Raw genomic sequence first — 16,439 nt, 5'->3', positions numbered from 1 at the left:
GTCCTCGTCGGCGTCGGGGGCGTAGTCCGGCGGAGGGGTTTTCCTCTTCTTGGACCCTTCGGCCTCCCCTACTGGGGCGGCCTTCCTCTTCTTTCCTCCCCCCGCTGGAGGGGGAGAGGTTTCTTCTTCCTCCTCCTCGTCTTCACGGGAGGAGTGCGTCTTGGACTCGTCGGACGACGAGTCCGACACCACCATATGCCGGGAACTCTTTCGAGTCCCCGTGGCCTTCTTCTTCTTGGCCTTCTTCTCCGGCACCACATAAGGTGCCGGAACCAGCAGCTTCACTAGGAGAGCAGGGGCTGGGTCTTCGGGCAAGGGAGCCGGACAGTTAATCAGTCCGGACTTCGCCTGCCAATCCTGTCAAAGGTGAGGGAGTTTAGATCCCGCATAGAGTCAAACTATGAAGAAAACTTAACATCCTGTAAAAGATGAAAATATTTTACCTCGCCAGCAGGACGCTGCGAGCTGAATCCGCGGTCTTCGGAGGCGGATGTGGGAGCCTCGGCGCCTTTGGTTAGCCCCTTCCAGACATCTTCGTACGTCGTGTCGAAGAGCCTGCTCAGAGTTCGGTGCTGCGCCGGGTTGAACTCCCACAAATTGAAGTCCCGTTCTTGACACGGAAGGATCCGGCGGACGAGCATGACCTGGACTACGTTGACAAGCTTGAGCTGCTTGTTCACCAGGGACTGGATGCATTTTTGCAGTCCGGTCACCTCTTCTTCGTCGCCCCATGACAAGCCCGTCTCCTTCCAGGACGTGAGCCGCGTAGGGGGTCCGGATCGGAATTCAGGGGCTGCGATCCACTTCGGATCGCGTGGCTCGGTGATGTAAAACCACCCTGACTGCCACCCCTTCAAGGTCTCCACAAAGGAGCCCTCGAGCCATAGGACGTTGGCTATTTTGCCCGCCATGGCACCTCCGCACTCCGCCTGGTTGCCGCGCACCACCTTTGGCTTGACGTTGAAGGTCTTGAGCCAGAGGCCGAAATGGGGGCGGATGCAGAGGAAAGCCTCGCACACGACGATAAACGCCGAGATATTGAGGATGAAGTTCGGGGCCAGATCGTGGAAATCTAGGCCATAGTAGAACATGAGCCCGCGGACAAATGGGTGGAGAGGAAAACCCAGTCCGCGGAGGAAGTGGGGAAGAAATACTACCCTCTCATGGGGCCTTGGGGTGGGGAGAAGCTGCCCCTCCTCAGGAAGCCGGTGCGCGATGTCTTTGGACAAGTATCCGGCCTTCCTTAGCCTTTTGACATGGCCCTCCGTGACGGAGGAGACCATCCACTTGCCTCCCGCTCCGGACATTGTTGGAGAAGGTTGAGGTAGGAAGTGCGGGCTTGGGCGCTGGAGCTCGGGTGCGCAGAAGATGGATAGGCAAAGGAGGAAGAAGGCGTAGGTAAAAAGGTGGATCCTTATCCCCTTATATGGGCGGATGCGACTATGCGTCCCCACCAGCCTAGTAAAACTCGCTTGCCTCCCAAGCGCCGTGATAAATGGCGCGGTTGGGTTACCCACGTCCGTATTGATGAGAATCCCGTAAATGGGGGACACGATCTCTGCTTTGACAAGACGTGCCAAGGAAACCGCCTCGCAAAACACGCTGAGGTGGAAAAGTGAAAACGATTCGAATAAAGGCTTGGCCGTAGTGTGATGTCACGCTGCGGAATACGTCAGCAGATTAGATTTGTGTTAATATTATTCTCTCTGTGGCAATACGTGGAAACTTATTTTGCAGAGCCGGACACTACTCTTGGTGTTTACAAACTTTTATGAAGAATTTGGAGGAGGAACCCGCCTTGCAATGCCGAAGACAATCTACGCGCCGGACTCGTCGTCATTGAAGCCTGGTTCAGGGGCTACTGAGGGAGTCCTGGATTAGGGGGTGTTCGGGTAGCCGGACTATACCTTCAGCCGGACTCCAGGACTATGAAGATACAAGATTGAAGACTTCGTCCCGTGTCCGGATGGGACTTTCCTTGGCGTGGAAGGCAAGCTTGGCGATGCGGATATTCAAGATCTCCTACCATTGTAACCGACTTTGTGTAACCCTAACCCTCTCCGGTGTCTATATAAACTGGAGGGTTTTAGTCCGTAGGACAACTTCATCATACAACAATCATACCATAGGCTAGCTTCTAGGGTTTAGCCTCCTTGATCTCGTGGTAGATCTACTCTTGTACTACCCATATCATCAATATTAATCAAGCAGGACGTAGGGTTTTACCTCCACCAAGAGGGCCCGAACCTGGGTAAAACATCGTGTTCCTTGCCTCCTGTTACCATCCAGCCTAGACGCACAGTTCGGGACCCCCTACCCGAGATCCGCCGGTTTTGACACCGACAATGAGAATCCCGTAATAAGGGGACACGATCTCTGCTTTGACAAGACGTGTCAAAAAACTGCCTCGCGTTATGTGCGGGACTGGTTAAAAGAAATGGTTCGAATAATCACCGGGCCATGACATAACATCGTGCTGCCAAAATAAGCTAGCAAATTAGATCTGCGAAAACATTATTCTCTCTACGGTGGAATGTGGAACTTATGTTGTAGGGTCGGACACTCTCCTCGTATTCAAATTCTTCTGTGATGTATTCGGAGAAGGAACCCACCTTGCAATGCCGAAGACAACTGCGCGCCGGACTCATTGTCATTGAAGCCTGGTTCAGGGCTACTGAGGGAGTCCTGGATTAGGGGGTCTCCGGACAGCCGGACTATCTTCATTTGCCGGACTGTTAGACTATGAAGATACAAGATTGAAGACTTCGTCTCGTGTCCAGATGGGACTCTACTTGGCGTGAAAGGCAAGCTAGGCAATACGTACATGGATATCTCCTCCTTTGTAACCGACCTTGTGTACCCTAACCCTCTCCGGTGTCTATATAAACCGAAGGGTTTTAGTCCGTAGGACAACAATCACAACATACAATCATACCATAGGCTAGCTTCTAGGGTTTAGCCTCTCTGATCTCGTGGTAGATCTACTCTTGTACTACACATATCTTCAATATTAATCAAGCAGGACGTAGGGTTTTACCTCCATCAAGAGGGCCCGAACCTGGGTAAAACATCGTGTCCCCTGCCTCCTGTTACCATCCGGCCTAGACGCATAGTTCGTGACCCCCTACCCGAGATTCGCCGGTTTTGACACCGACAACGGGGATGTGCATAGTCTGTACCAGGAAGTTAAGCACTTGCTGTCGACGGACGCCGATGAGCTCAGCAGGTGGAACGGGCTCGACGATGGCCACCATAAACTGCTCATGCGCTCGGGGCGGAGGGGTCGCCGGAGTGTAGAAGTTGCGCGGCAGACGATTAGCGCCACCATCCACAATGTCGAAGCCAGCGGGGATGAACCGAAACGGATCAATCTCATAGACCGCCATTGGGGGGCGGCGGGTGGAGATCCGAGCGTGAAGAAGCTTGGGGGTTTGGCAATGGCTGCGGCAAAGGGGAGGACAGCGGCAATGGGGAAGCAGGGTCTGGGGTTTTCTGCTCGGGAGTTGTTTGGTCTTGGGAAACCGAAGAGGCAAAAGAAGCAGAGTTTTCCTTGTTTGCTCGACTTCCAAAACCCGACGATGGGACTTTAGGCACCCAGAGGGATGTGTCAGGAGGTTGGCCAGTGCAATCTTTTTTAATGTGGCCGGACCAAAAACAATTTCTACAATGCACCGGATTAATGTAGGTCTCTAACAGGTGGCGCATACCCAAACAATTCTGACAATCCCAGTAGCTAGCAGCAATATCCTCAATCATCTCGTCAAAACTTTGTAAATCACTGACTATTTCTTTTGGAGAGGGAAACCGAATCGCTGGCGAAGGTGGGCTGCCTCCCTCATCATCAGAGAGACATATGGGCTGAGCATAAGAGCCCAAGGCTGTGTCAGGGCCCAAAACCATAGGTGGGCCGGAGCATGTGCCAATGCTTAAGGCCACGTCTGCAGTCGATGGAGATGAATCTAAAATTTCCGTTGCAGGGAACAACAATCTTCCAGAAAATCCGGAAGCGTTGCATGCATGAGATACACCCTGCAGAGAAGGCGGTAACGAACCAAATTGAATCAAGGGGGTCGCCGCCGGCGGAGATGCCGGCACCTGATATGGAGAGACCTCATGTTCAGAGACTTCATACCTTGCCTCCTGGACGGTGGCCACCTCCGTAGCCGTTGGCCCATAATTATAACCCTTACGGGCGGGGTATTTCATGAACGTAGCAAACTTGACATGATTATGAGAGATCAAACCAGAGGAACAAGAACGTAGAGAAGACTTAGTCGGAGCATTTTGCATTGTCTCCAGACCAAGGCGTACTCTCCTCTTTGAAGGGCTAACTAACGTCCACTCCTGATTGCATTCTGATTGCCAAAGCCTAAACTCCTTTTCCCAATCAGGACCACCATGGCCCCAAAGATGAAAGAAGCATTTGAATTGTGGACAAACAAAACTTCTCTGATGCAAGATGAAGAACCCTACGTCTTTGCATGACACATTGAACGAAAAAACTCCAATATTAAGATAAGATACCTTAAGCTGAGAACAATAGCCGCCAATAGCGGATTCAAGCGCAAGACCAACATTGTCCACGTCCAAACAAAAGGAATGCCTTGCAAACGAGACCACCATGGTGAAGTGGCCCGTATCCTTCATGGGGTGCACCGATCTATGGAAGGTGCGATGGATCTCTTGAGACAACTTCATCCCCGGGGAAAAGTCCAACCCCATAGAGAGCGCATCATGGACTGCCATGAAGAAGAAAATAACCAGGAGGCACGGTGGGAGACGCCGGAGAAGATGAGCCGATCAGATGCCAATTCCCACGGTGAGATGTGGAGATCGTCGGAGGTGGTGGGTGGCTAGGGTTAAGGGGGCGGCGAGGTGGTGGGAGACATTTCTTATGATGTTTAAAATGTCTGATGTACCAGATCTATAGAGATAGATCAAGACGCTTGATATATTTTCAATGAGTACATACCTTGATAGGATTTTGAAGTAGTTCAAAATGGAACAGTCAAAGAAGGAGTTCTTGCCTGTGTTGCAAGGTGCGAAGTTGAGTAAAGATTCAAAACCCGACCACGGGAGAAAATAGAAAGAGAATGAAAAGTCATTCCCTATGCCTCAGTCATAGGTTCTATAAAGTATGTCATGCTATGTACCAGACCTATTGTATACCCTTCCCTGAGTTTGGCAAAGGAGTACGATAGTGATCTAGGAGTAGATCACTGGACACCGGTCAAAATTATCCTTAGATGACTAAGGAAACATTTCTCGGTTATGGAGGTGATAAAAGAGTTCGTCATAAAGAGTTACGTCGATGCAAGCTTTTTACATCGATCTAGATGACTCTAAGTCTCACTCTAGATACATATTGAAAGTGGGAGCAATTAGCTAGAGTAGCTCCGTGCAGAGCATTGTAGACATAGAAATTTGCAAAATACATACGGATCTGAATATTGCAGACCCGTAGACTAAACTTCTCTCACAAGCAAAACATGATCACTCTTTGGGTGTTAATCAGATAGTGATGTGAACTAGATTATTGACTCTAGTAAACCCTTTGGGTATTAGTCACATGGAGATGTGAACTAATCACATAAATATGTGAACTAGATTATTGACTCTAGTGCAAGTGGGAGACTGAGGGAAATATGCCCTAGAGGCAATAAAAAAGTTATTATTTATTTCCTTATATCATGATAAATGTTTATTATTCATGCTAGAATTGTATTAACCGGAAACATAATACATGTGTGAATACATAGACAAACAAAGTGTCACTAGTATGCCTCTACTTGACTAGCTCGTTGATCAAAGATGATTATGTTTCCTAACCATAGACATGAGTTGTCATTTGATAAACGGGATCACATCATTAGGAGAATGATGTGATTGACTTGACCTATTCCGTTAGCTTAGCACAATGATCGTTTAGTTTGTTGCTACTGCTTTCTTCATGACTTATACATGTTCCTATGACTATGAGATTATGCAAGTCCCGTTTACCGGAGGAACACTTTCTGTGCTACGAAACGTCACAACGTAATTGAGTGATTATAAAGGTGCTCATAGATGTCTTCGAAGGTACTTGTTGAGTTGGCGTATTTCGAGATTAGGATTTGACACTCCGATTGTCGGAGAGGTATCTCTGGGCCCACTCGGTAACACACATCACTATAAGCCTTGCAAGCATTGTAACTAATGAGTTAGTTGCGGGATGATGTATTACGGAACGAGTAAAGAGACTTGTCAGTAACGATATTGAACTAGGTATTGAGATACCGACGATCGAATCTCGGGCAAGTAACATACCGATGACAAAGGGAACAACGTATGTTGTTATGTGGTTTGACCGATAAAGATCTTCGTAGAATATGTGGGAGCCAATATGAGCATCCAGGTTCCGCTATTGGTTATTGATCGGAGATGCGTCTCATCATGTCTACATAGTTCTCGAACCCGTAGGGTCCTGTAACACCCCCAGTATCATGCTACAGTAACCTTTGTGATTAAGCTAATTATTTACCCAAACAGTGCTTAATCACCTTTGTCCAATATCCCATTTGAAATTCTAGTCAATTCAAATTCAAGTGAAGTCTGAAGTTGATCAAAAGTTGCCGGAAAAATGTTCATCATCTGTCAAAAATTCCATAACAAATATTTGTTAAGGAACACAACATCACTTTGGTGCAAAGATGAACATTAGCAATTATAACAGCACCAATTCATCATTTTTAAATGCTATCCTATTTTTGAAAAATTCCAAATGAATTCTTCTGGTCTCCAAAATGATTGTGGCACTGTCTATGATCACCAGGGATTTAATGGGACACCTCCCAAATTTTTGCTAAGTGAAATAGTTGGCCAAATAATTCCCTTTCTCTCTCTATAAATAAAAAAAAGGAAATAGAAAAGGGCCTAGCTACTACTGTGCACTTGTAGCCCATTGCTATAGTGCACAGCCCAGCCCACTCCTCCCCGCGGTCGTCCCCTTCCCCTGTTCACCCGACCGAGGCGCGCGCCCGCGCGGTCGCCGCCCGACCGCCTCGCCACCCTGCTGCTCGCGCCGAGGGGATAAGGCCGAGCCTCCTGGCCTCGTCAGCTCCCCACTCCCACTTGCGCCTCTCCTCCCCCAGATCCACCTTTCCCCTCTCCCTCACGCGCTCACTCCTCCCGAGCGCCACCGTCGTCGTGCATCGGTTGATCCCGCGGCCACCGCTGTCCCCGGCCCTCTCCGACGTGCCCCCAGGCGCTGCCTCGACCTCCACATCCGCCCCGCCAAGCCGCACGGACCGGGACGGCCCCGCCGCACCGCCACGACCTCGCCTTCGCCTTCGGCTCCGACGAACGCCGCCGTCCCGAATCCACACCACTGCTGCTCCTAGTCACCCAACGGGCCACCGTGTGCCCCCAAGGTGAGCTCCGGCCCCCTTTTCCCTCTCCTCGCGCGTCTCCGTCTCCACCGTAGCTAGCTCGCCCGCAAGCCGAGCTCCGCCGTCCGCCATTGCCGTCGTAGGGCTCGCCACCGAGCTCCTCCGCTCGAGATAGTAGCTCCGACGAGCTCCTGGAGCGCCATAGACCTCGCCCAGCTCCTTCGTTCGCCAAAACACGCACTGCAACACCGATCCCGACGAGGTCCCGAACCCCACCGCCGCCTCCACTCGTTGCCGACGCAGTTCCGGTCACCCCCGCGTCCAACCGACCACACCATGCGGCGCGGCTTCGTCTCCTCGTTCGAACGCGCCAAGTCCCGGGCCAAATGACCCCCTGTGCGCGATTCCCGGCGAAGTCCGGCGAGCCCCGCCACTGTTTTGGTCGCCGGCGGCGAAACCCCGACGCGGCCGACGTGGCACACCTGGGCCCCGCCTCTGGGTCACTGCCCGTGGGCCCCCTGGCCCCAGTTGACCACGTTGACCGTGGTCAACTGTGCTGACTGGGCACACAGTGTCTCTGACACGCGGGCCCCATCGCATATTTTGTTAAATAAACGTTTTTCTAAATAAAAACTATTAATTAAAACGTTAGTTAAATTAGTTAGTTAGTTAGTACTAACTAGTCACTAACTGCTGGGGCCCACGCCCCCTAACTAACCCTGTTAGTTTAGTTAAGCCTCTGTTAGACAGAGAGGCTGACAGGTGGGTCCCACCTGTCAGTTTGACTGGTCAGCAGAGCTGACGCAGTGCTGACGTCACTGCTGACGCAATAAACCTTTTCTGCTTTTAAAATAATTCAGAAATTGGTTTAAACTTTGAAAATCCGTAACTTTTAAACCGTAGCTCGGATCGTAAAAGTTTATATATGAAAAACGCCCAGAAAAACGAGAAGAATCCAAATATGCGGTCCGTTTACCTGTCAGAAGCCTATAACTATCTAAACATGGAACATTCCCCCTCATGTCCTCTGTTTGACATAGGCCCGGAACCGGGAATACATTCCCGGTTGAATTCTCCCTTCACCTATATCATGTAGCCATACGTTAGGTCACACCCGGCACGGCATATTGCCACGTTATGCTTTGTGATGCTATGTTTGCATTATATTTACTATTTTTTTCCCCTCTTCTCTCCGGTAGACCCCAAGACCGATGCCGCCCCTGTGATCGACTACGTCGACGACGACCCCTCCTTGCCAGAGCAACCAGGCAAGCCCCCCCTTTGATCATCCCGATATCGCCCATTCCATTCTCTCATGCTTGCATTAGATTTTGCTACTGTTATTGTTTGCACCTATTCTGATGCATAGCCTGCTTTTGTACCTACTGTTGTACCTTACCTGCTTATCCTAAACTGCTTAGTATAGGTTGGTTAGAGACCCATTAGTGACCCCCCCCCACTTGACTCGACTGCCCCGCTGGATTATCAGAAGACCCGATCAACGGGATCGAAGACCAGGACCCGACACCTCACGTCACATCACGCCCCTTCGTTGCTCGACTCTGCAGTGTTACTATTGAGTGCCGAGGGTGAGACCTCTACAGCACTTCTGATGTTAACCTGTAGTGTAGCTATTCGGTCGTGGTCATCGAGGGTGATTTCCTCCTTAACCACTTCCGATACGGCTCTGTCGTGCATCCCCTCAAGTGTGAACCTCGAGGGTGGATCCTCTTACGTTCACCTTGATGATTACATCGAGTGGAATTCACCGGGGTGATTCCTCGGGTTTTCCCCTTAATGTTTGGACACACGGATACTTGGACTTTACCACTGTTACCTGGAAAGACGGGTCAACCCTGAGGGGTACTCGCGCGAGCTTAATTGCGAGTGATGTGGAGTCGGGTTGACCTGGAGGGTGCCCGCGAGATAATTACAAGGCGTGGCCGGGCATTCCTAGCCCTTGCCGCAAGTCCTCGAGACGGGGCAACGGGGTCACATCTTTCGTGAGTCTATGCTTGTTACCGCGCGTTCCTAATCCACTACGATTTGGATATTTGATCCGAGGGGCCTCTGGCCTGATAGCACTAACCATCACGTGGGCATAGTATGGGCGTTCTGCGTCGTGTACATCAGCCGAAGCTTAATAGACGTCAGCGACGGAGCGGCGCGCACCGGGTTGGACTGGTAAGCTCCTGCCTTTTTAGGAAGGTAGCTAGGTCTGCTCATCGGCCGCCCACGCAACGTGCAGGAGTTCCCGGGGCGATGGCCCATGACCCCTGGGGGCATAGGTTTAGTCCGGCGTGCTTGACCTCTCTATTAAGCCTAGGTTGGGTTGCGGCGTATTGTTTGGCCGAGGCCAGGCATGACCCAGGAAAGTGTGTCCGGCCGGAGTCAATCGAGCGTGGTGGGTAAGTTGGTGCACCCCTGCAGGGAAGAACTAATCTATGCATAGCCTGTCCTACGGTAACGGACACTTGGAGTTGTATCCCGATCGATACAACTAGAACTGGATACTTGTGATGAGAACTGGATGGTGATGAGGATTTGATTGTGATGATAACTGGATAGTATGGCTCTGGGATTTCTTTCTCGCAGGGAGTCGAGAAAGGATCTCCGGCCGAGGTTGATAACACCACTGCTACTTTACTTTATGCTACTCTACTTCCTCCTGTTGCTGCAAGATGGTGGGTTTGAGAAGATGCTAGTCTTCGATAGGACTAGGCCTTCTCTCTATTCTGGCATTTCTGCAGCCCAATCCACATATACAACCTTCCTTTGATAATGTTGCATATGTAGTGTAGATCCTTGCTTGCGAGTACTTTGGATGAGTACTCACGGTTGCTTTGCTCCCCCTTTCCCCCTTTCTTCTTCTTTCCGGTTGAGGCAACCAGATGACGGAGCCCAGGAGCCAGATGCCACTGCTGATGCTTACTACTACGTGGAGGCCGCCGATGACCAGGAGTAGTTAGGAGGCTCCCAGGCAGGAGGCCTTGCCTTTTCGATCGATGTTGCTTTTGTGCTAGCCTTCTTAAGGCAAACTTGTCTAACTCATGTCTGTACTCAGATATTGTTGCTTCCGCTGACTCTTGTGTTTTCGAGCTTATGTATTCGAGCCCTCGAGGCCCCTGGCTTGTAACATAAAGCTTGTATTATTTTAATTTGTGTCTAGAGTTGTGTTGTGATATCTTCCCGTGAGTCCTTGATCTTGATCGTACACATTTGCGTGCATGATTAGTGTACGATTGAATCGAGGGCGTCACAGGTCCGCATGCTTAAAGTTCGGTGATGATCGGTATTATGAGTTTTTGTATTTTGATGTACCGAAGGTAGTTATTAGTCCCGGATGAGATCGAAGACATGACGAGGAGTCTCGAAATGGTCGATATGTAAAGATCGATATATTGGACGACTATATTTGGACATCGGAAAGGTTCCGAGTGATTCGGGTATTTTTTGGAGTACCGGAGAGTTACAGGAATTCGTCGGGGAGTATATGGGCCTTATTGGGCTTTAGGGGAAAGAGAGAGGAGAGGTTGTGCGCCCCCCAATACTTAGTCCGAATTGGACTAGGGGGAGGGGCGGCGCCCCCTCCTTCCTTCTCATCTCTTTTCCCTTTCCTTCTCTCCTACTCCTACTACTTGGAAGGGCTCCTAGTTCTACTAGGAAAGGGGGAATCCTACTCCCGGTGGGAGTAGGACTCCCCTAGGGCACGCCATAGAGAGGGCCGGCCCTCCCTCTCCTCCACTCCTTTATATACGGGAAGGGGGGCACTCCTTGGAGACACAACTATTGATCATTGATCTCTTAGCCGTGTGCGGTGCCCCCCTCCACCATAATCCAGCTCGATCATATCGTAGCGGTGCTTAGGCGAAGCCCTGCATCGGTAGCATCATCATCACCGTCATCACACCGTCGTGCTGACGAAACTCTCCCGTGAAGCTTTGCTGAATCGGAGCTTGCGGGACGTCATCGAGCTGAACGTGTGCTGAACTCAGAGCTGCCGTGCGTTCGGTACTTGGATCGGTCGGATCGTGAAGACGTACGACTACATCAAACACATTGTGCTAACGCCTCCGCTTTCGGTCTACGAGGGTACATGGACACACTCTCCCATCTCGTTACTATGCATCACCATGATCCTGCATGCGCGTAGGATTTTTTTTGAAATTACTACGTTACCCAACAGTAGGCTAGGTGGCCATGGCTAAAAAGGGAGGACACAAGTAGACCATGGAGTGATTTCAAAATCAGGGTTCCAATGGAAGCGAAACTACTATTCCAGGCGGCAACAAGGAGCGAAGCGCATTGTGGGCTTACTACACTTTTTTGGGAAGATCGATGGTATGAGGGTGCAAGACCTTGCGCCAACTATCTATGGCATGATACCTCGGCGCGTCAGATCGACGAGGCTCGTTGCCCCAGCCATCGAGGATGGGTCTTGGGCATTGGATGTTGGCTCGAAGCTTGAGGAAGAGGCACTACATGAATTTCTCTCACTATGGCTAAGAGTAAGCACGTGGGACCCGGAGGCGATGTGTCGGACACTGTCTCTTGGTCCTGGGAGACCAACGGCCGCTACTCGATGAGGTCGGCATACGCGGCAAGGTTTTGGGGCCGAACTGTGGAACCCATGGCGGAGCTGACTTGGACATCTCAGGCCCTATCCACTTGCAAGTTCTTCAGTTGGCTCACATTGCGGGACCGGTGCTGGACCTTGGATCGACTTGCACGAAGAGGATTACCACATCAAGACGCATGCCCTCTGTGCAACCAAGAGGAAGAAACGATCAACCATGTGCTACTAACATGTGCGTTTGCCAGATCAACATGGGCTGTGATCTGTGAGGCTCTAGGCAAGCCGGATTGGACGCCGACGGCACAAGACTCCCTTGGCATATGGTTACGGGATAAGCAAGGGCCTAACAACTTGCGGCGAAAGGATCTACATACCATCTTCATCCTAACAATTTGGAAACTATGGAAGCATCAAAACGCTATTGTGTTCGACGGAGCATCTCCTTTGATGGATGTGCTTCTAAGTAGGGTGAGGTCCGAAGGCATGATATGGTCGGTAGCCGGCAAGTTTAAGAGGAATGCAGACCCCTTCTTCAGTAGTTTACAGAGGTGGGCGCGTAGGGAGGAGTAAAGTTTGTAACGAAACTCTTGTAAAACTATGGTGGAGGCACTCTTTGCCTTTCTTCTTTAATATATAATACACACTCGTGCATATTTGAGAAAAAAGAATGCCGATCTATAGGAATCCAGTCTCTTTTTTTTTTTCTGTTATGGGTTGTTTACGTTTGAGTGCGGCTGTTCAGTGTTCTGATGTCTATATTTCACACTTAGTTCCGTTTTCACTTACTATTTGTTATTGTACAGGACTATTGGCAAGCCTTACCTGATCGCTTGCTCTGCTCCATTGACCCTGTTTGGATCCATAGGTTAGAGTTAGTTTGGGTTAGATTGGACTCAACTAACCCAAAAATATTTAAATAGGAGGGTTAGTTTGAGTTAGATGCATCTAACCCATTCAAAAAATCTAACCCACCCAAGAGGTGCTAATTGGGGTTAGTTCTTCTCAAGATCACTAAAAACACTTTTTTCTCTTGCTCTCGCCGCAGCAGATCCCTCCCTACTTCCTCGAAGCTTCTCGTCCTCTCCCTCCCTCCCTCTCGCACCGTCTGTGAAGGCGTCTCGCTGTATCCGCGCTCCATCTAACTCTGCCATCCAAACACCTTTTTGGCTAGAGTTAGTTTAGAGTTAGTTTAGGGTTAGAATCTAACTCTAAACTTTAACTGAGTTAGAGTATCCAAACAGGGCCATTGTTGTCAGCAATAATGGAACCTGACCCGCATGATGCGGCATGCGTACGAATAGAAAGGTGCGAGGCGAGAAAATTCTGGGAAGTTCATAGAAAGTGAGTGGACAGCGCAACGACAAAGCTGGGACACTTTTCGGCCTCTGCTTTCGAGTTCGTGAGTGTTCAATCTTCTTCTTTCCCGGATACCCAACTTTGCACAAGGATCAGAAAGCGAAACACGAAGAACCCCAATCACTCGACCACACACACGCCAGATTCACCCCATCTATCTAATCTACTGCTACTCTACTAGCCCTGTTCGTATTTGCTTTCCTTTTTTTTTTCAGTCACTCGTTCGGAGACATGTATTGCACTGTTGCAAATTCTTGCCATTGCGATGAAAACTTTTCAGTTCATCGCTGTGGTATGCAGAACAGAAGGATCTCAAATGTTAGCCATCGCCTTGGACAACTGCTGCTGCAAGCTGAAGGTCACGATGGGTTCTCCATGCTGCGCAAGCAATCCTTAACTTGTGAACATCGACTTGTTACCCCGAGGTTTATAGGGAAACAACCTTGTGGCGAAGCAGAGATGCCATATTCCATACATGTGTAGGAAAGCGATTCCGCAAAGCTTACTGCGGAAGGAACAAGATTCCATCGACAAGTAGAGAAAATGACACGATGAAGAGGAGATGTCAAATTATCATGGAAGAAAAAAGGAGCGCTTGAAGTTTATGTTGTGAAAGCAGCTCCCTGAACTCTGAAGAAGCACGCGGTTTGACAAATGATCATTCAGAAATGCATCTTAATTATTTACAGTATACGAAGATTGAAGAACAGAAGACTTGATGTACATGAGAGGATCACTCTTTTCAATCGTGGTGGAATTTACAGAATGCGGGCGAGTTCTGGTGTTCTAAGTAAACGCAGGCTTGCTAATCTGCCTGCATTTGTCAGTAATCATCAATCAGGTCGATAATGCTAGGAAAATGAATGTAGATGACAGGAGCGTCGCCGAGTACCGCGCGATCTTCCACCCCTTGATGGAGGAGGACGACGAGGTGAGGCCCTTGAAGCCGAGGTCGAGGGAGACGCTGCCGTCGGGCTTGAAGAGCCCGAAGTGGCGCTCGCTCCCGGGGCCGGTCTTGAGGTCCTCGTTGAAGAGCGCGAAGATGAAGGCCTTGACCACCCTCTTGGGCCTGTAGGGCGTTCCCTTCCTCAGGAACAGCCGCTTCCGCAGGTTGAAGTTGTAGGTCCGGGCGTTCTCCAGCGTGGCGCCGGGCTCCGTGGCATCGCCGGCGGACGCCCAGCCGGTCTCCGACACGCGCACCTCCATGTCGCTGTACCCGGCGGCCTCCAGCGCGGCGTAGGTGGCGTCGATCTGGGCCTCGAACATGTTGTCGTAGTGGAGGTTGGTCTTCTGGTCCAGGATGCCGGCGTTGGGCTTCATCAGCGCGTAGTTCACGTCGATGTGCTCCGGGTCGCTCATGTAGGCCAGGAACGGGTACGCGTTCACGTAGAAGGGCGCGCCCGTCTTGGAGAAGAAGTCCAGGAGCGGCTTCAGGTACGGCATGAGGTCGGGCCGGAACGTGCCGGCGGAGGGCGGGTACGAGGTGCCAAACACCGCCTCCGAGTGCGGCGTGTTCACCTCGATCCTGCCGGACAGGCGCATCGCGCGGAGCGCGTCGTGGATGTTGACGACGGCGCCGAAGAGCGCCTCGGCGAGCCCCGTGTCCTGCCCGCCCAGGATCTCATTGCCCACGATGATGGCCACGATGCGCGTGGACGGGTAGTAGGGCCGCACGTTCTCGTTCACCCAGTCCATGGCCTTGCTCGGGGTGGCGGAGATGTCCTTGACGAGGCCGTTCGGGATGGCGATGGCGAGGTTGAGCCCGGAGTTGCGGAACGCGTCCAGCACGGTGTGGTCCGAGTCGAAGATGCGGACGTTCTTGATCCGCGCCATCTGGAGCAGCTTCACCACCTCCGTCGGCGGCGGCAGGTTGTCGGCGATCCGGCCGTAGTTCACCCCGTACGTCCCCACGAATGAGTGGAAAGCCGCGACTGCCAATCAATCAAGAAACCAAAAATCAGTCATGGCGGGAGAAGCAGCAACAGAGAGGCTAGCTGATCAGGCGGGGGCATGCGATACGTACCGCGGCGGGGGAAGAAGGCGAGGAGGCAGAAGAAGAGGAGGAGCAGGAGGACCGGCCGGCGGTGGCCGAGGCTGGAGTCCGGCCGGCCGCGCGGAGTCACCGCCATGGTCTTCCGGCGAGGCGGGGAGCAGGTGGCAGGCAGCGCACGTGGTGGCGACTGGAGGAGGAAGAGGAGGAGGAGGCTGTGGCCGGTAGTGGGCGGGGCATTAGAGGAGGGCCGGGGCGCCACTTTGCTTGAGGTGCAGGGCATGGCGGCACGGCGGCAAGTGCCATGGAGGGAGCACGGAGGCGGCAAGTATCCGCGGTTACTTACTCCATCCGCCGCGTTGCTTGCTCGGCCGGAGCAAGCCAAGGATCGACGTTGCCGAGAGTGGTCAGGCGAGGTTACTGGCGGATCCAAGGATGGAATCCGGTCTCTTGCGTTGCTTCCTCAAGCGACGTACAGCGCCCTGCTCTGTGTCTGCACGCTCTGTGTCTGTACCTTCTGGCTTTCAGCTGTCTTCAGTACGGATACATAAGCCCGTAGCACTTGCGGTTCTGCTCTATACTTAAGCTGGGCCGAAAGTTTATTATTTCTAAATCGCTTTATGAAAATTTTAGACGACTTAGAACATCATCATCGCTATGCTTGGTTAGTCAAACAAATAGTGGGGTATTATGGACTTGGAAAAGAACCCTCCTGGTTGCTCTCGTGATGGGGTGGCAAGGGTCAACAACTACCCACCGCCGCCCTCCCCCCCCCCCCCCCCCCCCCCCTTCGCGGACATTGTAGTACGCCGGTGAGTGAAACTTGCTCAGTCGACGGTGGTGGCGGGATTTGTTTGCTCCCGTGACATGGTGGCAGCCCTGGCCGATGCGGCTCATTTGGGGTGGCGGTGATTGTTGGAGTTGCCCTGGTGGGGATCGATAGGGTGGTGTCGCTCCTCACCGACACAATGGGTCGGGCGGGGGGGGGGGGGGGGGGGGGTCCACCACCCTCCCTCTACCGGTGACGGGAATCGAAGGTGGCGCTGCAGTGTCCAGATGCGGGATGCAAGGTCCTCATTCTCCTTCTGGTGTTTTCTCAAGGGCACCAAAGGTTCTTGGATTCTCTCAGCGGCTAGATGGCGAAGGGAGG

At 51.6% G+C, this 16,439-nt stretch overlaps 1 protein-coding gene across 2 annotated transcripts; it reads right to left on the bottom strand.

Moving 5' to 3' along the window:
- Nucleotides 1-13,960: 13,960 nt before the first annotated feature.
- Nucleotides 13,961-15,849, bottom strand: LOC123132634 (glucan endo-1,3-beta-glucosidase 14). Of its 2 annotated transcripts, XM_044552470.1 has the most exons (3): nt 15,323-15,849; nt 14,192-15,230; nt 13,961-14,113 (listed from the first exon to the last, which is right to left on the bottom strand). In XM_044552470.1, the coding sequence occupies exons 1-3, from the start codon at nt 15,570-15,572 to the stop codon at nt 14,086-14,088; spliced, it is 1,317 nt and encodes a 438-aa protein (XP_044408405.1). In that variant the 5' UTR covers nt 15,573-15,849; the 3' UTR covers nt 13,961-14,085. The 2 variants fall into 2 exon arrangements, with proteins under 2 accessions (XP_044408405.1, XP_044408404.1); XM_044552469.1 differs by having other exon boundaries at nt 13,961-15,230.
- Nucleotides 15,850-16,439: the final 590 nt, after the last annotated feature.

This window comes from Triticum aestivum, chromosome 6A (genome assembly GCF_018294505.1).
Source record: "Triticum aestivum cultivar Chinese Spring chromosome 6A, IWGSC CS RefSeq v2.1, whole genome shotgun sequence".
NCBI lineage: Eukaryota > Viridiplantae > Streptophyta > Magnoliopsida > Poales > Poaceae > Triticum > Triticum aestivum.
This window is presented reverse-complemented; position numbering and strand designations above follow the sequence as displayed.